This window comes from Ceratosolen solmsi, unplaced genomic scaffold, assembly GCF_000503995.2.
Source record: "Ceratosolen solmsi marchali unplaced genomic scaffold, CerSol_1.0 scaffold57, whole genome shotgun sequence".
NCBI lineage: Eukaryota > Metazoa > Arthropoda > Insecta > Hymenoptera > Agaonidae > Ceratosolen > Ceratosolen solmsi.
The window spans coordinates 416824-432948 of record NW_011948427.1 but is presented as its reverse complement, the minus strand read 5'-3'; the positions used below and the strand labels follow the sequence as shown (position 1 = coordinate 432948).

The window sequence follows — 16125 nt, the reverse complement described above, 5'->3', positions numbered from 1 at the left end:
ATTCCTAAATTATGAATAATAAAGTTATAATAATACAAAATATTAATTACGTTATATTTAGAGGTCAATAAAAATATTACAGTTAAATTATTTGAATTTTCCAATTAATACTTTGAGAAAATCAGCTATTTTTATATAAAAATAAAAAAGAAGTTCAATTTTTGCGATTTAAAAAGTTATAAAGTATATGACAAATTGATTAACGGTAATGTATAAACTTACATAATAAATGAAAATTAATTTGCAAATCTTATTTAAGAAATAATTAGTTATAAATGTTGATTATTTGGTTCTGTGAATTCTAATGATTGTTTTCAATATTTCCTATATGACAAATAGTTTCATTCAAAATCTAATTAAATTCAGTATTATATAGGCATTGATAGTACTGATAGTACTTTAGTCTAAAAATATGCTCAATTTCAAACATATGTGTAATCAAATAAAATCTCATGCTTACAGATATTATAGAAATTTTATTTTTTTATAAAGGAATTTAATTTATTTAGGAAATGTCTTTCTGTCTGGGATCAGACTAAAAAATCCTCCCGGTAATGTTCGTTGGAGGGATTGCTGGCAAATGGAAGAAGGCGTATTAATTCAATGTCAACACACAGCGTATCTTGGATTTTCTCTTTATTTACGAACTACAATGAATATGATTCTAAGATGATGCTAGAATCTGTGAAATCCTTTCACTATTTTTCACGTGGTGATGGTATTCACTACCTGCAGCAGTATGAGGTGTAAATCTCTGGTACTTCGTTGTGTAGTGCCATGTGTTGGTGGCCCATCTAACATCTGCCCTTGTAGCAGTGGTGTTATATATTTCAACTAAGGCCGTTCGCGGGACCTTTGCGAACTAATTTCCGTCCCTTGTAGCCTTGGTGTATGTTTCAACTAGGCCGGTTGCGGAACCTCCTTGTAATGTCCCTGTCCTTATAGCCGTAGTATATGTTTCAACTGTGGCCGTTCGCGGGACCTTCGCCCTTTGTAGCCTGGTGTATGTTTCAACTGTACCCGTTCGCGGGACCTTCGCGATTCAATAAATACTTAGTATACACGTGCTAGGATGTCGTTTTTGTGCCTTTAATGTTTTTCTTCTTTTAATTGACTTCACGGTAAATTTATTTGTCTCACCTAATTTTGTGATGAATGTGTAGGTGGTGCGCTTCTAGTTTGACATTCACCTTCGAATTATCTTAGCACTCGTGTCCGCTTAAACATAGCGCAGTTAAATGATTATAATTTCTTATGGCTTCACTCTTGATTTATTAGATTATTATTTTAGAGTTTAGCCGAATTATGAACGTATATTATAATTACTTTATTGGTATATGGCGGAGTTAATAACTGATAACTTATTAATTGAGAAATGATAAAGAGCGATAACAGATGCGAACGTTTGGTAAAAGTATAGCTTGCAACGCTGTTAGCAGTGCATGTGTTTGTTGATAGGCCGAAAGCCTTTATGACATCAGCGCGAGGCTACAGAATATTCGAGAAGTCTAGAAAGACACTGCATTGGAAGGTTTGAGAATTTTCAATCGTCGTTGCTATGTGGAAATATTATAGAACGCTAAACAACAAGGCGTAGACTAAAAGAGAATTCGTGGGAAAAAACGAGATGTAAGAAGTTTGGAGAATTCCAAGCGACGTTACTGCTCGAAAACTATAACATTCTAGGCCATTTGAAGCCAGAACATAACAAGTACACGAAAATTCTCGCCCACGTGTTTACAGAAACCTGAGAGCTAGAGAGACTGGCGATACCGACAGTCGGCGGTCTTCGGAATTGTTTCAATCCCGAACACTTTCCTATTTGTTTATTTTATATATGAATACATTTGTACAATGCAACGATTCGCTTAAAAATTATTAACTTAAAAAGGAAGTTAATTATTATATTATAATTTTCGTATTATGTAATTAATTGATTTGTTAAAATCTTGATCAAAATTTCATAAAAAATTTAGTTTTAAATTATGAACGAGAGATAATAACTTCTTCCTAATGGTTACTTTATTATCCGATCCAGATATCAAAGCCATTATATCATATACCCCGTTATTATTTCAAGAACATTTGATAATGATATCATAGTATAATTTTATGTAATATATATACACATATAATTATAATTCGAATTAATAAAAAGTTAAATGCTTTTTCATTAGTCAAAAAAAATAGTATAAATAAATTATTTTAGAAAAATTCATATAAATTATATTATTTATATTACGGTATTCAGTCGTTGCTCTACCTAGTCATCTAATTGTTTAATGGAATTTATAATTTATACAGCATTTTTTTTATATATCATATAAAATATATTATTTATCATATATATTTGCGATATGTTATAATAAAAATTTCGTTCAAAATTCAAATATTAACATTTTTTAAAACAAATAAACATTTATGTATGAAGTTTATCTAATATATCTAAATAATTAAATGAATTACATATAATTATATGAGTTTACTATCTGCGTTGTATAGACAGAAATAAAAATATAGATTTAGATTTGTATTGTAATAAGTTGCATTTAATTCATGTTTATTTAACCTTTAAAATGTATAAATATCACTATAATATAGATTAAGATACAACTTTACTATGTATAATTAGTTATTTTAGTAAACTCCATAATCTTGGCGTACACGCGTAGGTGTACTAGGAGTTGTGTAACTTATCAAAATCAAAACAAAACAAAAATACGATTATACATTATGTAACATAAAACATTACATTTCTATTAATCAGGATTTATTATGTACAATATTGATATAATGATTTTTTTTTCAATTAAATGGGTTAATTCTTTTATAAATTTTCTGTATTAAAATAATTTATATAAAAATTTAAAAAATTCATTTTAATACCGAATATATACATAAAAGAATAAATAATATAAAAGTCAATATTAAGTTAAATTTAAGAGAAAAAAACAAAATGAATTGTATAACATTAAACTTTATAAATTTTAAATCTATAATCTATAAAATTTTATAAATATTGAATAATATTCAATAACTGATTACAGATGCATGAATGTATTTGATGATAAATAAATGTATATCAACAAAATAGAAGTAGATAAACTACATTTAATTTCCTTCTTTAAAATATGTTCCAATCACTGTATTGCTTATTGTGTATTAATATCAATTATTTATTAAATTGTGTGTACATTTTTTTAAAAGATATAATTATTCTTTAATAATATTTAATTGTACAACATACTTATGGCAAAATCCATTATTTCTTCTACTATTATAATGATGATATTATATCGTACAATAAAAAGAATTTAATCAGAAATTCTTAGCAATACAAGAAATACTATTATTATTATATTGGAAAAATATTAAAAATTTTTTATGAATGTATTTTGCAAATAATGAGACATACAAGTAAAATTAAAAAATCTCACCTTGACGCTGTATTTACATTGTATTTAAAGTTATAAAATTGAGGCTATAAAAAAACCAATGCTTAAATCTGGAACAACATAACTCAATGGTCATTGACCTCGCTAACTACCGCCATATGAATAATGAAATTCAACATTAAATTGACTCCATGATTATAATTTTTTAATATTAAAGTAATATAAGTGTTAAACTAAATATCATAAATAAAATAATAAACAGTATATAATATGTATTAAAATTTAAAATGCAAATTATGATAAAATAATGCTTCAAATGAAATATATAAATAAGGTATAGAATATAATGAATAAAAAAATCATTATAATTATTCATAATTTGTAATTATACTTTGACCCTTATCTACTAAATTATATTACCTTACCATCTACGAAACCATTTATTTTACTATTGATTATTTTATATATTAATTGTTTAGCATATATATATATATATATATATATATATATATATATATATATATATATATATATAGAAAACAACTCGAAATATATGTTAGACTTCAATTCACCGTCGATTTCTTTATTTGTATTGAAGAGTAAATAAAACACAAAGATGGATATTTGTTTAAAAATTATAGCGTTTATATATGAGTTTGTAAAGTTATTCGTATTGTCATAAATAAATAAATAATTAATTTTAATTAATTGTATGAATAAATACTAAAAATATAGTTAAAATAGTATAGATTTTTAAGCATATAAATATGATTAATTTAATTAAATATTTATAAAATAAAATGATATCTTTAATATGATTAATTTAATAAAATCATATACAAGTAATATTTTATAATATTATTAATATTTCAGTTTAATATGTACAGAAAAGCTGTATTAAAAGGTATAAATTATTTTTCAGATCTTAATATATTTTTTTTTTTAATAACTAATCTTTTTTAATTTAAATTTTAAATTATTTTGTAAATTTACAATGTATAGTTCTATAAATAACCTTATATATAATATTTTAATTTATAATATATCGCAAAAAATCACATATATTATAAATATATACTATATACTATTTATTACAAATATGCACTCTGTAAATAATTTACTGAATAAGTTTATATTTTGTTTTCATAAATTTATTTATTGTAATAAATAAATTTATTATAATAAAAAAAATCTATTATTAAATAACAATATTTATTCAAAAATTATATAATGTAAAAATAGATTGTTATAATGTATAAAATATATTATTGTAATTATATATAAAATAATTATATTTTTAGAAGTATAGTATTCACAATATATTTTTTAATAGATTAAATAAAGACTATATTATATATGATTATATATATATATATTGTGATATGTTATGATATAATAAGTTAAATCTTTAAGAATAAGATTTTATTGATTCCATTTTCATAATTGAAAAATTTCAAATATATTTCCATATTATATTTATTTGAAATGTAACATGTTAAAATAAAAATAAAAAATAAAAATGTTTAGCATAATCAAAGAATACATACTTTATAAAATATAAATCGAAATTGTATGCATAATGTTGTATCATTTAATATATGAAATAGTATACTTCAATGAAGTTATTTTCAATTTATAAATTCCAAATTAAAAAACATTCAACCTATTTAAGCACTATGTCAGTTCTTTTGTAAAATAGAAATTCCCATTTAAATAAATTCAATTATATAAATATTAGAATTTTTGACATTTTCAATAAAATATTATAAACAAAATTTAATTTAAAATTAAAGTTTTACATTTTAAAAATATGAATATCTAAATCAATACTAATTTTCTTCAACATTTGAGTTACTATATGTATAAAACATTTAAATGTATATAAAGTGTAAAATATGTTAATTTTAATATTAACATTTTAAATATTCATCTCATGTTATTTAAAATTTTTTAAATTAATTTTCTTACCAGTAATATTGTTTTAACTATAACCTTTGTTACATTTATAATCCAATTAAATAATAGTTTTAAAAAATATATCCGCATTTTTAGATTCACTCTCATTTTCATTTTATATTATTTTTCAAATATTTTTCATGAAAATCATTTTGCCTTATTTTGAGAATGAAATATATGGCCAGTAACATTAAGATATTTTAATAATGAATGAGTTTTTATATAAGGATTCTTATTAAATATTAAACAAATTCTTTTTATTAATTAATAGTACTATGCGTATGTATAAATATAACATTCGTTCTCTACAATAATCTTTTTTCCTATTAATAATCATAAATTCTTTAAATTTGTGCACTATCTACATAAATTAATTTCATAGTCGTGAACGTTATTTGATTTTATATCCACTTGTTTTATTTATTCCTGAACTTGCATATTCACAAAAGTGGAAATGCGATTAAATAAAATTGTTCAACGGGAGTTGCTTGCTGCAAGACTTCCATAGATACACAGGTATTATTGTATAAGAAACTTAAGTGTATGTCGATTTAATGACTCCGTTTTAATTTTTTATTTTTTAATTTAATTTTTTTAAATTAATTTTTTATTAATTTGCATTGATAAAATGATTTACTATTCCACTAAATGAGATAAACGTATGAAAATATTATTTATCTTATCATGATTTTCTTACATAATAATTATATGAATGCTGTGATGCATGATTTTAATGTAAGATGTTCATAAAATAATTGTGAAGTTGTAATAATTAATCGTTGTAACGGAAGAATTATTACATATTAAATTTTTTTGCATACTAAATAAATTACGATCATTAACAAAAATACATGATATGTTTTAGCAATCGTTTGCAATAATTAATTATTACGACTGTAGTATTAGTAAATAATTTTCTTTCAGAATGTTGGAAATTACTCACATAATTTCATTGATATTGGAATTGTTATATATATAATAAATAATATATTAAACTTGACTTATGTAATATGTTCTTTAATTATATATATATTTAGAATCATTACTCAAGGTTATTTATAGATTAAATATTAAATGTTAATTTAATTTTTTACTATTAGAAAGTTTATAAAACAATCATAATTAATTCAAAATGAATTGTCTATAAATACTGCGTGAGAAATTTTAACAATAAAAATAAAATTCCATAATATATGATATTACACTTACTATGTATAAAAAAACAATAAAAATGATGTACAAAAAAACGGTCTTAATAATTTAAACAAAATTCTGAATGTTTAAGAAATAAAAAATACTAACTACCGCAATTACTATGCATGATATTTAATTCATAAGTGCAATTCCGTATTAAAAATTTTCTTAGTACAGAGGCTATATTCAGCAAATTCCATACTGATAAGTGCAGAAAAACTTCGACTATTGAAAATCTGTCAAAAAATATTCTATTCCGCTCTACTTTATGTTTTTATAGGAAAATCATTTGACAAAAACCCGACTAAGCCAATTTAGCATGCAAAAATAAATAACGACGTAAAGCACCACAAAGTATTCTATTCAACTGCATACGTTTTATGAAATATATAATCATATTTTTAAATTAAATAATTATGTTTCTAATTCAATTTAATGTTTGTACTTTTCGAGTGGATGAATAATAATTGACAAGATGTATTGCATAAAATTTGAGAATTATTATTTTTGTAACAATGTTATTTTTGTACCACATTAACTTTACTAGCAATGCATTTTAATTTTTTCAAATAATTTAATCGTAATTTAATCAGATTATCTTTAGGAAAACGTTCATAATGCGGTATTAAGTTTAAAATCACTAATTAATTTAAATTAAAATTGTAACAAATTTATTACATATACTATTTAATTGATTGATTTGTCTTTGTCATTAAAGTTAAATAATTTAATATTATTCTTGTTTTTGTAATAGATCAAAATTTTAATTTCTGATTAATAATAATCATTTTTATGAGTATTCTATAACCATATTAAAAATACTTGTACTTTACTATACTATAATCTGGTCATTTTTACTTGATACATTTAAAGTATTTGTAATTGCGAATATCGTATTTTTGTATTTATTTGTTATATTTGTATTTTTTGTATTATAATTTATAGTAACTTTTATAAACTAATAGGATGTTCATTAACAATAGAACAAATTAATATTTCATTTTGTATTTGCATTGAATTATTAAAGAAACTGTAAATTATTTTACAATTATATCGAATACGAAAATCTACAATTTCAGCATTACCATTGAATTAAGAAAGGATTTTGAGATATAACATTTTTAATGGAATTTATTAATTCTATATATTTGAAATCATTCTAATAATCTAGTTCTAGTACTTTATTATGAAACTAAGAGCCTCCTTAATAAATCAATTATTAAAAGTAAATATTCTATTTGAGCAAGTCATAAAATAATCAAAATAATCGTATATATAATTATATAAAAATAATAGAAAAAGAATTTTGAAGAATGAATGGAACATTTATATAAGCAATAACGACAATATTTGTGGCAAGCATAATTGTTTTCTAATAATTGTTTTTTTGTTATTTCCTGTTCGGAGAAATTGACACTTGTTTGTACTGACCTTTCTCCTTATTCACCTTGAATAACGTTGTACCAGCACGCGGTTATTTTTCCTGCAATTCTTTTTGAAATTGGTACTAACTGGTAGATTTGCTCACTAATAGTGTGCAACAACTGTACTGTTAGAAATAATTTCTTGCTTTGCAAAAGATTCGAAAAATCAGGCAAAACGTTTATCGCCTAGAAATAAGTTTTCTTGAAATCTTGATTGAAAGTATATGTATGTGGGGGAGGGGGGGGGTAATATTAATATGTATACACAAATATATGGAGAAGGTGCTCAGCTTTCGGTAGATATTACACATAAATTTTGTAAGTCCCGATACCGACTCATTTTGCCTACAGTCATACAAAAATTAATTTTCGCAAACATTAATTTATATTAATATATATTAATACAACATATTATATATGTATATATGCATTTGTGTTTTTATGTACGTATGTTTGTAACTTTGTATAATAATTACTCATAATATATCGAATAAAATACAATAAATAATGTAATGTAATATAATAAATTATATATATTAATATTTTAATTTATAATATAAAAAGTTAAAATACAACTTATAAAAAATAAATATTGTATTCAAAATAATAAATTATATTTTTTTTAATTAAAAAAACTATTTTGAACTTCTAATACCTGCGACTAGGTAATATAACAATTATTTTTCTATAGAAACTAAATAAATAACTTTTATATATGCAAATATAATTTTCTCTACATTAAAACAATACTGATAAAAATGGAATCATCTCGTAGTCAAAATATGAAATACAGGTTTTACAGTAAATTTGATTATTTTTTATATACTGTAATGTTTTAAGTTAACAATAAACTAATAAAATTCTAAATAAAAATATAATTGTTATCATAATTCTAATTAAAATGTCATAATAAATTATTTTATACTAATTAAATGATATAATTAATTGATTAATCGAATATTTAGTTTACTTTAATTTAAATCAATCATATATATAAATATATATATAAATAAGCCAATTATTAAAAATGAATATAACCATAATAACAGATTATAAATACAAAATTATCAAAAAATCGAATTCTTTTATATAATCATGATGACTGTTCATCGCTTATAACATTTATATTTTCTTTCCTTCTTGGATCTTTTTTTTAGTACAGTTATAAAATGAAACTTAAAATAAAAATATTCGAATATACCATAATAATAAACTAAAACAACATACGTAATAATGATGAAAATAATTTTACTCTGAAACTTAATCTGAAACTTTGTCTATTTTAATAATAACAGTAAGTGAAGAAGTGAGAAAAGCTGAACAAGTAAAAGAAAAAAAAGAAGAAAAGAGGCGAGTGAAATACAGTTAAATGTAATGATAAGAAATTGATTTTTAAACTATAAAACTTTTACGAACATATTAATATAATAAAATTCTGCAAATAAATTTATTCCTTTATTTCAGCATAATTAATACTGGGATATGTACCTGTATGCATATCTGATCCTGGTTTTATAGATATTTAATATTTTATAAAGCTTTATGAAAATATAAAGAAAGTATTACAAAGATATGAATAAATGTTATTATTTTAAATATTTAATTATCTTAAAATCTACTTCAGTGTTTTCCTGTAAAAAAAATTATTATTTATAACCAATCATACTTAAGATAATGTTTAAATAGTATAATCTCAACTTTTAAAATAATACATAATATATTATTCTACATTTACAAAATGAGTTCGTAAAATAAATGTATTGAAAAAAATTTTGTCTTCATAAATACCTTTCCGGTTAAAAGAGTAGCACGCGTTATGGAGTTAATTGGATCATCGAGAGCCAAATTTACTTACAATCAGGTCAAAATGGCTTCGAGTTACTTTCAAGAAATTCTGCAATTATTAAATTTATACTCTTACTTTTATCTACTATCGATATGTCATTGTTCTATAATAATTAAAGATGAAATTTTTAGAATAATTTGGTTGCTCGAAGCTCTTCGGTTGATCAAAAGTATAATAATTATTGAAAGGTATAAATTCTAGTAAGTATCTAACTATTAAACATAAGTATAAATTATTTTAGATAATGTTAGGCAATACAATAAATTTTTTATTTATTCAATATTTAGAAAACTAATTTGATGTTAGTTTATAATGAGAATAAAAATATTTCAATAACACACAGTATATTTAAACATTTAATTACCATTATTACCAAATGAATATTGATTTTTAAAAATTTTATGTTAATTGTAATATCAAATATATATAACTAAATATGAAATTTATATACTATTTAATGTAATTTAATTTACAATAAAAATTAAATCTTGAATTAAAATAAAAGTATTTAATTATTACATAATATAAAACACATATAGAATACATTTTAACTAAAAAGTATATTTCTTAGGAAATAGTAGTTATATATCAAATACGAATTATAGGTTTTATGAAATAATTAAAGAGTTATTAAATAATAAATTTAGAATTAAAAAATCTTAGACATTAGAAGGTAAAATTTTATTTGAATAATTTAAAAATTTATTTAAACTTATAGATATGTAGAAAATGGTTATTATTCTAAATACTAATATTTCATTCTAATATAATTCGTAATGATATACATTAAACTTTTTAGTAAATTAATATGTAATTACATAATAGAAATAAAAACTTCAAATTCTGATAATTAAAATCTGAATTTAGCAATTTAATCTAATTATAATAAAAAAGGATTTTATTAATACACTTATTACAAATCAGTTATTTATATGTAATATTTATATGTAGTAATGCAATGATATATAATTTATTAAACTTTTAAATTATGCTTTTTTCATATAAGTTCTTTATTATCAACATAAATGTATTATTATTTTACATAATCAGAATTATAAGTTTGTAAATAAATGTACTGAATTTGTAAAAATGCAAATTCATTCATGATATTCTCGCTTTCCATTTAAAATTACGATATTAAAATCAAAGTTTATAAAATAAACTGCTATAATTTACAATAAGGGAATAAAAAGAAAAAACAACAAGAACAAAAGGATCGGTGTAAAGTTAAGGCTAATATAGACTCGATTGTTTAGATTTAACAGATAATTACCAAAATTTGTGTTTAATAAGCATAAAAAAAATTTAAATAATAAAAAAATTTAATGTAGAAACTATTTTATCAATTGCGACAATTATCATTAATCTTTTTCGGTATTTGGTAGTTTTTGGCATCTTTATGCTAAAAGGGTTCCTTTGGCAAAATCCATATACGCCTTTCAGTCATGACACAGGTGGCAAGATTAAGGTAGACACTACTATAGAATCAGTAAGGTAGAAACATCTAAACAATGGAGTGCATTAAATAATGTATTTCTGAAATAATTTATTTACATCTACCATGTTTTTTAACGGCAGTAGCAAGACGAAAGACACCTCCCGAAAGGAAGAATTTTCTATAGAAATATGACACGAAAGTTTACACACGTAATGTGGCCTCTCTAAACAAGAACGACACCAAATTATGAAGAATATTAAAGGAACTAAGATGATTATGGTATACTAAATAAATGACGACGGTAGAGAACCAGATAATATATCGAAGTAACAAAGTCTGTGTTTACCGAACAAGATCATAATTCAAGATGGAACATGACGCTCAATGTTGTGCTCAAGTTAAGAATTTGGCCGCATTACAATGATAGCGCTGAGTGCAGTATTTTGCTTTCGTAGCGTTTTAGATTGGCGCGATAGTAAATATTACATACTCGTTTGCCTGGTTATGCTATGTTTTATTATTAATTTAACCGTTTTTCTGGAATGCGATAGAATTACTTCATTGCATTACGATAAAAAAATACTCCTGACATGCATAAAACATTTTAAGCTGATAATTGGAATTCACCATTAAATTAATCATATCAGACAACATACAAGCTTCTGCGCCCTCATGCGGATGATGGAGGATTTTTTAAAGTTTAAGGCATGTTAAGATTGCGCATGCCCAGCATATCGTATCAAGTAAATAATTCTGTATTTACTACCTTCTTAAGTCGATCGCTTCTTGTTGGCCCATTGTACATTCCTTATCTGGAATCCCATACACCAACTGTCCGAACACTTATCATTTGTCATAAAGATTTTATATTCAGGTATGTAGCAACCGATCCGAACATGTATCATACTAAAAATTGAATATTATTTTTATATTTCTTTAATTAAAATCTTAATACGAAGTTATCTATTTAAAGTTATTTGTTTAATAAATGCTATAAGATCTTTACTAATAATTATATTGTGACTACATTTTACGCATAATACATTATGGTCTTAGGTAATGAAAAATATAAGTAGAAAATTGAAATATAAACTTTATTATAAATTATAGAATTAGTCTTCATCTATATAAAATAATATTTATCTAATAAAAAATTGTTTAATTAATTTTTTATTACCAAATAATTTTTTACAAAGTTTAATACTTTTAAATATTTTAATTAATTTACTAAAATCTGAAATAAATATTTTAAATTTTAAATATATAAAAATAAGCAGCATTTTAAATAAGGTTGTTATTGTATATAATTATTAAAATGTATTACTATATCATGTCAATAATATACTAATATTAAAATATGATATAACTAAATAAAAAAAATTTGTGTACAAAAGAGAGGAAAAGAGAAGAGGAAAAGGAGACGTGTAGGTAAATATTTCCTAGGATTTCGATTCCTGTTCTATGTACATAGCAGATTAATTAACATTGCTGTTTAAATCTTTTTAAGGAAATGTATGGGAATCTACTGATGTAATAATACTTTTATAATTTAAAAAGTTATTTTATATTATTAACTATATCTCACCTATTTTTCTAATTTTATAATCATATTAAACCATTAATAAAATAATACAGTAATAATATAATAATAAAATACAGTACATTCATATTTTTAAATTACATTACACAAAATTTAAGCATATAAATTTTTCTTCATAATAATGATTTGAAAGTTATTTTTACATATATTATTAACAGAAAAAGTAATAGCAAATTATTATACAAATTTTTTATTCAACTTTTATGGATACTCAAAGTTAATAGAAGTTTAAGAATATATATATTAATTCTTAAATATAAATCTTAATAAAACTAAAAGAATATTTTAATCACTTAATTAGAGTTTATATAAAAAAAATTTAATGTACTTAGTTTTATAAGATACAAACTTAAATACGTATGCACAAAATTTATTCATGAATATATGTATCTTTGTAATTTAAGATATTGATCTTGTAACTTAAGATGAATAAAAAATATGTTGATACGTATATTTAATAAAGTAATGTAATATCTATACTATTTTTTTTTAGCTGACATTTTTTTGGTTGAATTAGAACTATATTTATGAGTTGAAAGCTATATTTATTTATGACAATAAAGTATTAAATATTAAAAAATAAATTAAAAAGAATGCACTTATATTTATAAATTATTGGAGTAAATTATATGAAACAAAATTACGCGAAGTTATAATTTTTATCAACAATGGTTAGTTGCAATATTAATATAAATTGAGAACTTAAAAATACTTCAGGGCAATCATACTCAAAAGATCAACAATTACATGAAAGTCTAAAAAATAAATAATTGGATAATACGGTAGAATAGCTGAAAAATGAAGGTATAAAATACTCTCAAAATAATGTAAAATATTTAAAATTTTTATTATAAAATAAACAAGAGAAGAAGAAAAAAGTAAACGATCTTATATTGTATTTATATTTACTTAGTTGAACTTCGCTATATTTTGTCTTCAAGAAAATTATTTATTTATTAAGAATTATAGGAAAACTAATCATAATTATCTCACAATTTGTTAATTTCGCTTGCGCGATATTTTACTGAATTCGATTTTTAAATTATATTTGAAATATTTTCCTTATTCTGGATAAATTAAATGTTATACACGTTAAACGATTAAAGTGCTTATTCAAAAAAGTGTTCATTTCACTTAATTGCACATGTGAACCCATCTCTATTTTTTGTACATATTATTACACTTGATCGGTATTATTTCATTTTATTTAAACAATTTTTCGTTCATTCTCATAACTACAAGTTGTAACCAATCTTATTAGACTAAATTTTCTACCTCTTTTACGTAATTTTGTTTTTTAATGTAACTCAATGTCTAATTTGAATTTTATTATTTTCTTTAATTTCTTTATCTCTCAAGAATATATCACTTACAAAGCTATTTACAACATTCATTTGTACTCACTATTCTACTAAACTGCATTATTTACATATATTATGTTTATTAGATTTTACTAATTTTTTTTATTATATAAATATATTCTTTAATATGCAACATATTTCGAAACTCGTCAGATTTATCACAGGTATTATTATTAGAAATATGTACAATTTCAATAATATAATTATATTTTAAAAATTGTGAATTGACTTAGAAGAAAAAAACATACAATAACAATCTAAAAAACTATTAGCACAAAATATTTTACAATTATTTTGTTAATTACAAAGGGTCTTCTAATCTATGTTTGGTATATGTTCTAATATATTTTTAGATATTTTTAGATTTTGTTGCCTAAACTAATAGAAAAAACATTACAATATAATATAAAACTTTGAATAATGTTCAATTACATTACCTTCTATTTTTTGTAATTTACAAATTATTATGAATAAAAATATCATTATCATTATCAATTAAAATTTGTACAACTATATACTTGAAAAAATTATTTGTCAAAAATACATGAATGTATATCGCTTATATTCTTTAAAATTTTCTATTTTTATCAGTTTCACAATTTTATTTTTACTATAAATAATTGATAAATATATTAAAATATATTAAATATTATTAACAAAACAATAGAGTTATAATATAATATGTGTAATTGACAGATTTAAAATAATTGATATTGATGAAAAATAATATTAATAATCTATAAAAATATTAGTTTTTTTCCGATTAATACTAAAGTATTGAAAATTAATATGATTTATATTATGTTCAATAATAAATAAAATTCAAATATAAAAAAAATTGTTTTTGATTGTCTACCGACACTGAAAATTCATTAGATCACTTTAGTAACTTTTTAATTTTAAAATAGTCTATCGTGATTTGAAATATTAAGAATTTTATTTCTTTCAACTTATCAGGTACACTAATTGATATTTCCGAGAGCAGAAGATAGTAATTTTGCGATTTTTCATTAGTACAATTTCCATGATAGTACGTGATACTTTTTTTTCGTGTATGTTAAAAAAACCTTTATAATAGTAAAATCCTTAAATTAATAGTCGATGCTAGTCGATGAGCAACTGTAATTTAATTATAAATAGTCCAATGTTTTTATCATAAATTTCTTTGTCAATTAATTGATTTAATAATTTTTAATGCTCGTTTCAAGTTTAAGTAAATATATATATAATAATGATGTAGTGACTTAATTAAAATAATAATTTTTTCAATAATTACTCAATCATTCGTGAAATGCTCGAAGGAAATGTTGTACAGTTCATCCATATTAATATACTCAACTAGAAAGCATTACTACATTCTTGTTTATATTGCATTCTTATTTTATTGTTACATACTTATTTCTTTATCATTAATGTTCAAAGTATACAAAAAAAAATTTTTTATATTTAATCTCTTAAACATACTTAATAAACGACATTATTTTATTTATTTATTAAATTTGATTAAAATTTAATTAGAATTGTCATTGATATACAAAATATAATTAATTCCCTTTAATATTGAATATGATGTTAAAAAATAATTAGTTCAGTTTCTATGGCAATTTTGATTCAAAATACTTCAATATTTAAAATTAATTTACTTCCTTATTCTTAATAATCAATAATATTTCTATATTAACTACAATTTTAAAATTTGAATTATAATTAAAGATATGAGTTGTGCGCTTATTATTTTCGTATACGCTTGAATGATAAACATAAAATAACACATAATGAAGATATGATGAAATCGAATAAAAATATGAGCGTAGAGCAATCTAACCGATAGCAAGTTTTCTTATGTGTACTTTCGAAACTAGGTTATCAGAACGCAGCTTTCCTTGGACCGGTTACAATCGATTCTCTACA

The 16125-nt window shown here is 21.8% G+C and overlaps 1 protein-coding gene across 1 annotated transcript in view; it reads left to right on the top strand.

Moving 5' to 3' along the window:
• The first annotated feature begins 11835 nt into the window (after positions 1 to 11835).
• phtm (cytochrome P450 enzyme phantom) overlaps positions 11836 to 16125 on the top strand; it is a 34485-nt gene continuing 30195 nt past the window's right edge. The window contains exon 1 of the mRNA XM_011501252.1: positions 11836 to 12127. Coding sequence (XP_011499554.1) covers positions 11961 to 12127 — 167 coding nt within the window. The 5' untranslated portion in view covers positions 11836 to 11960. The remainder of the gene's footprint in view (positions 12128 to 16125) is intronic.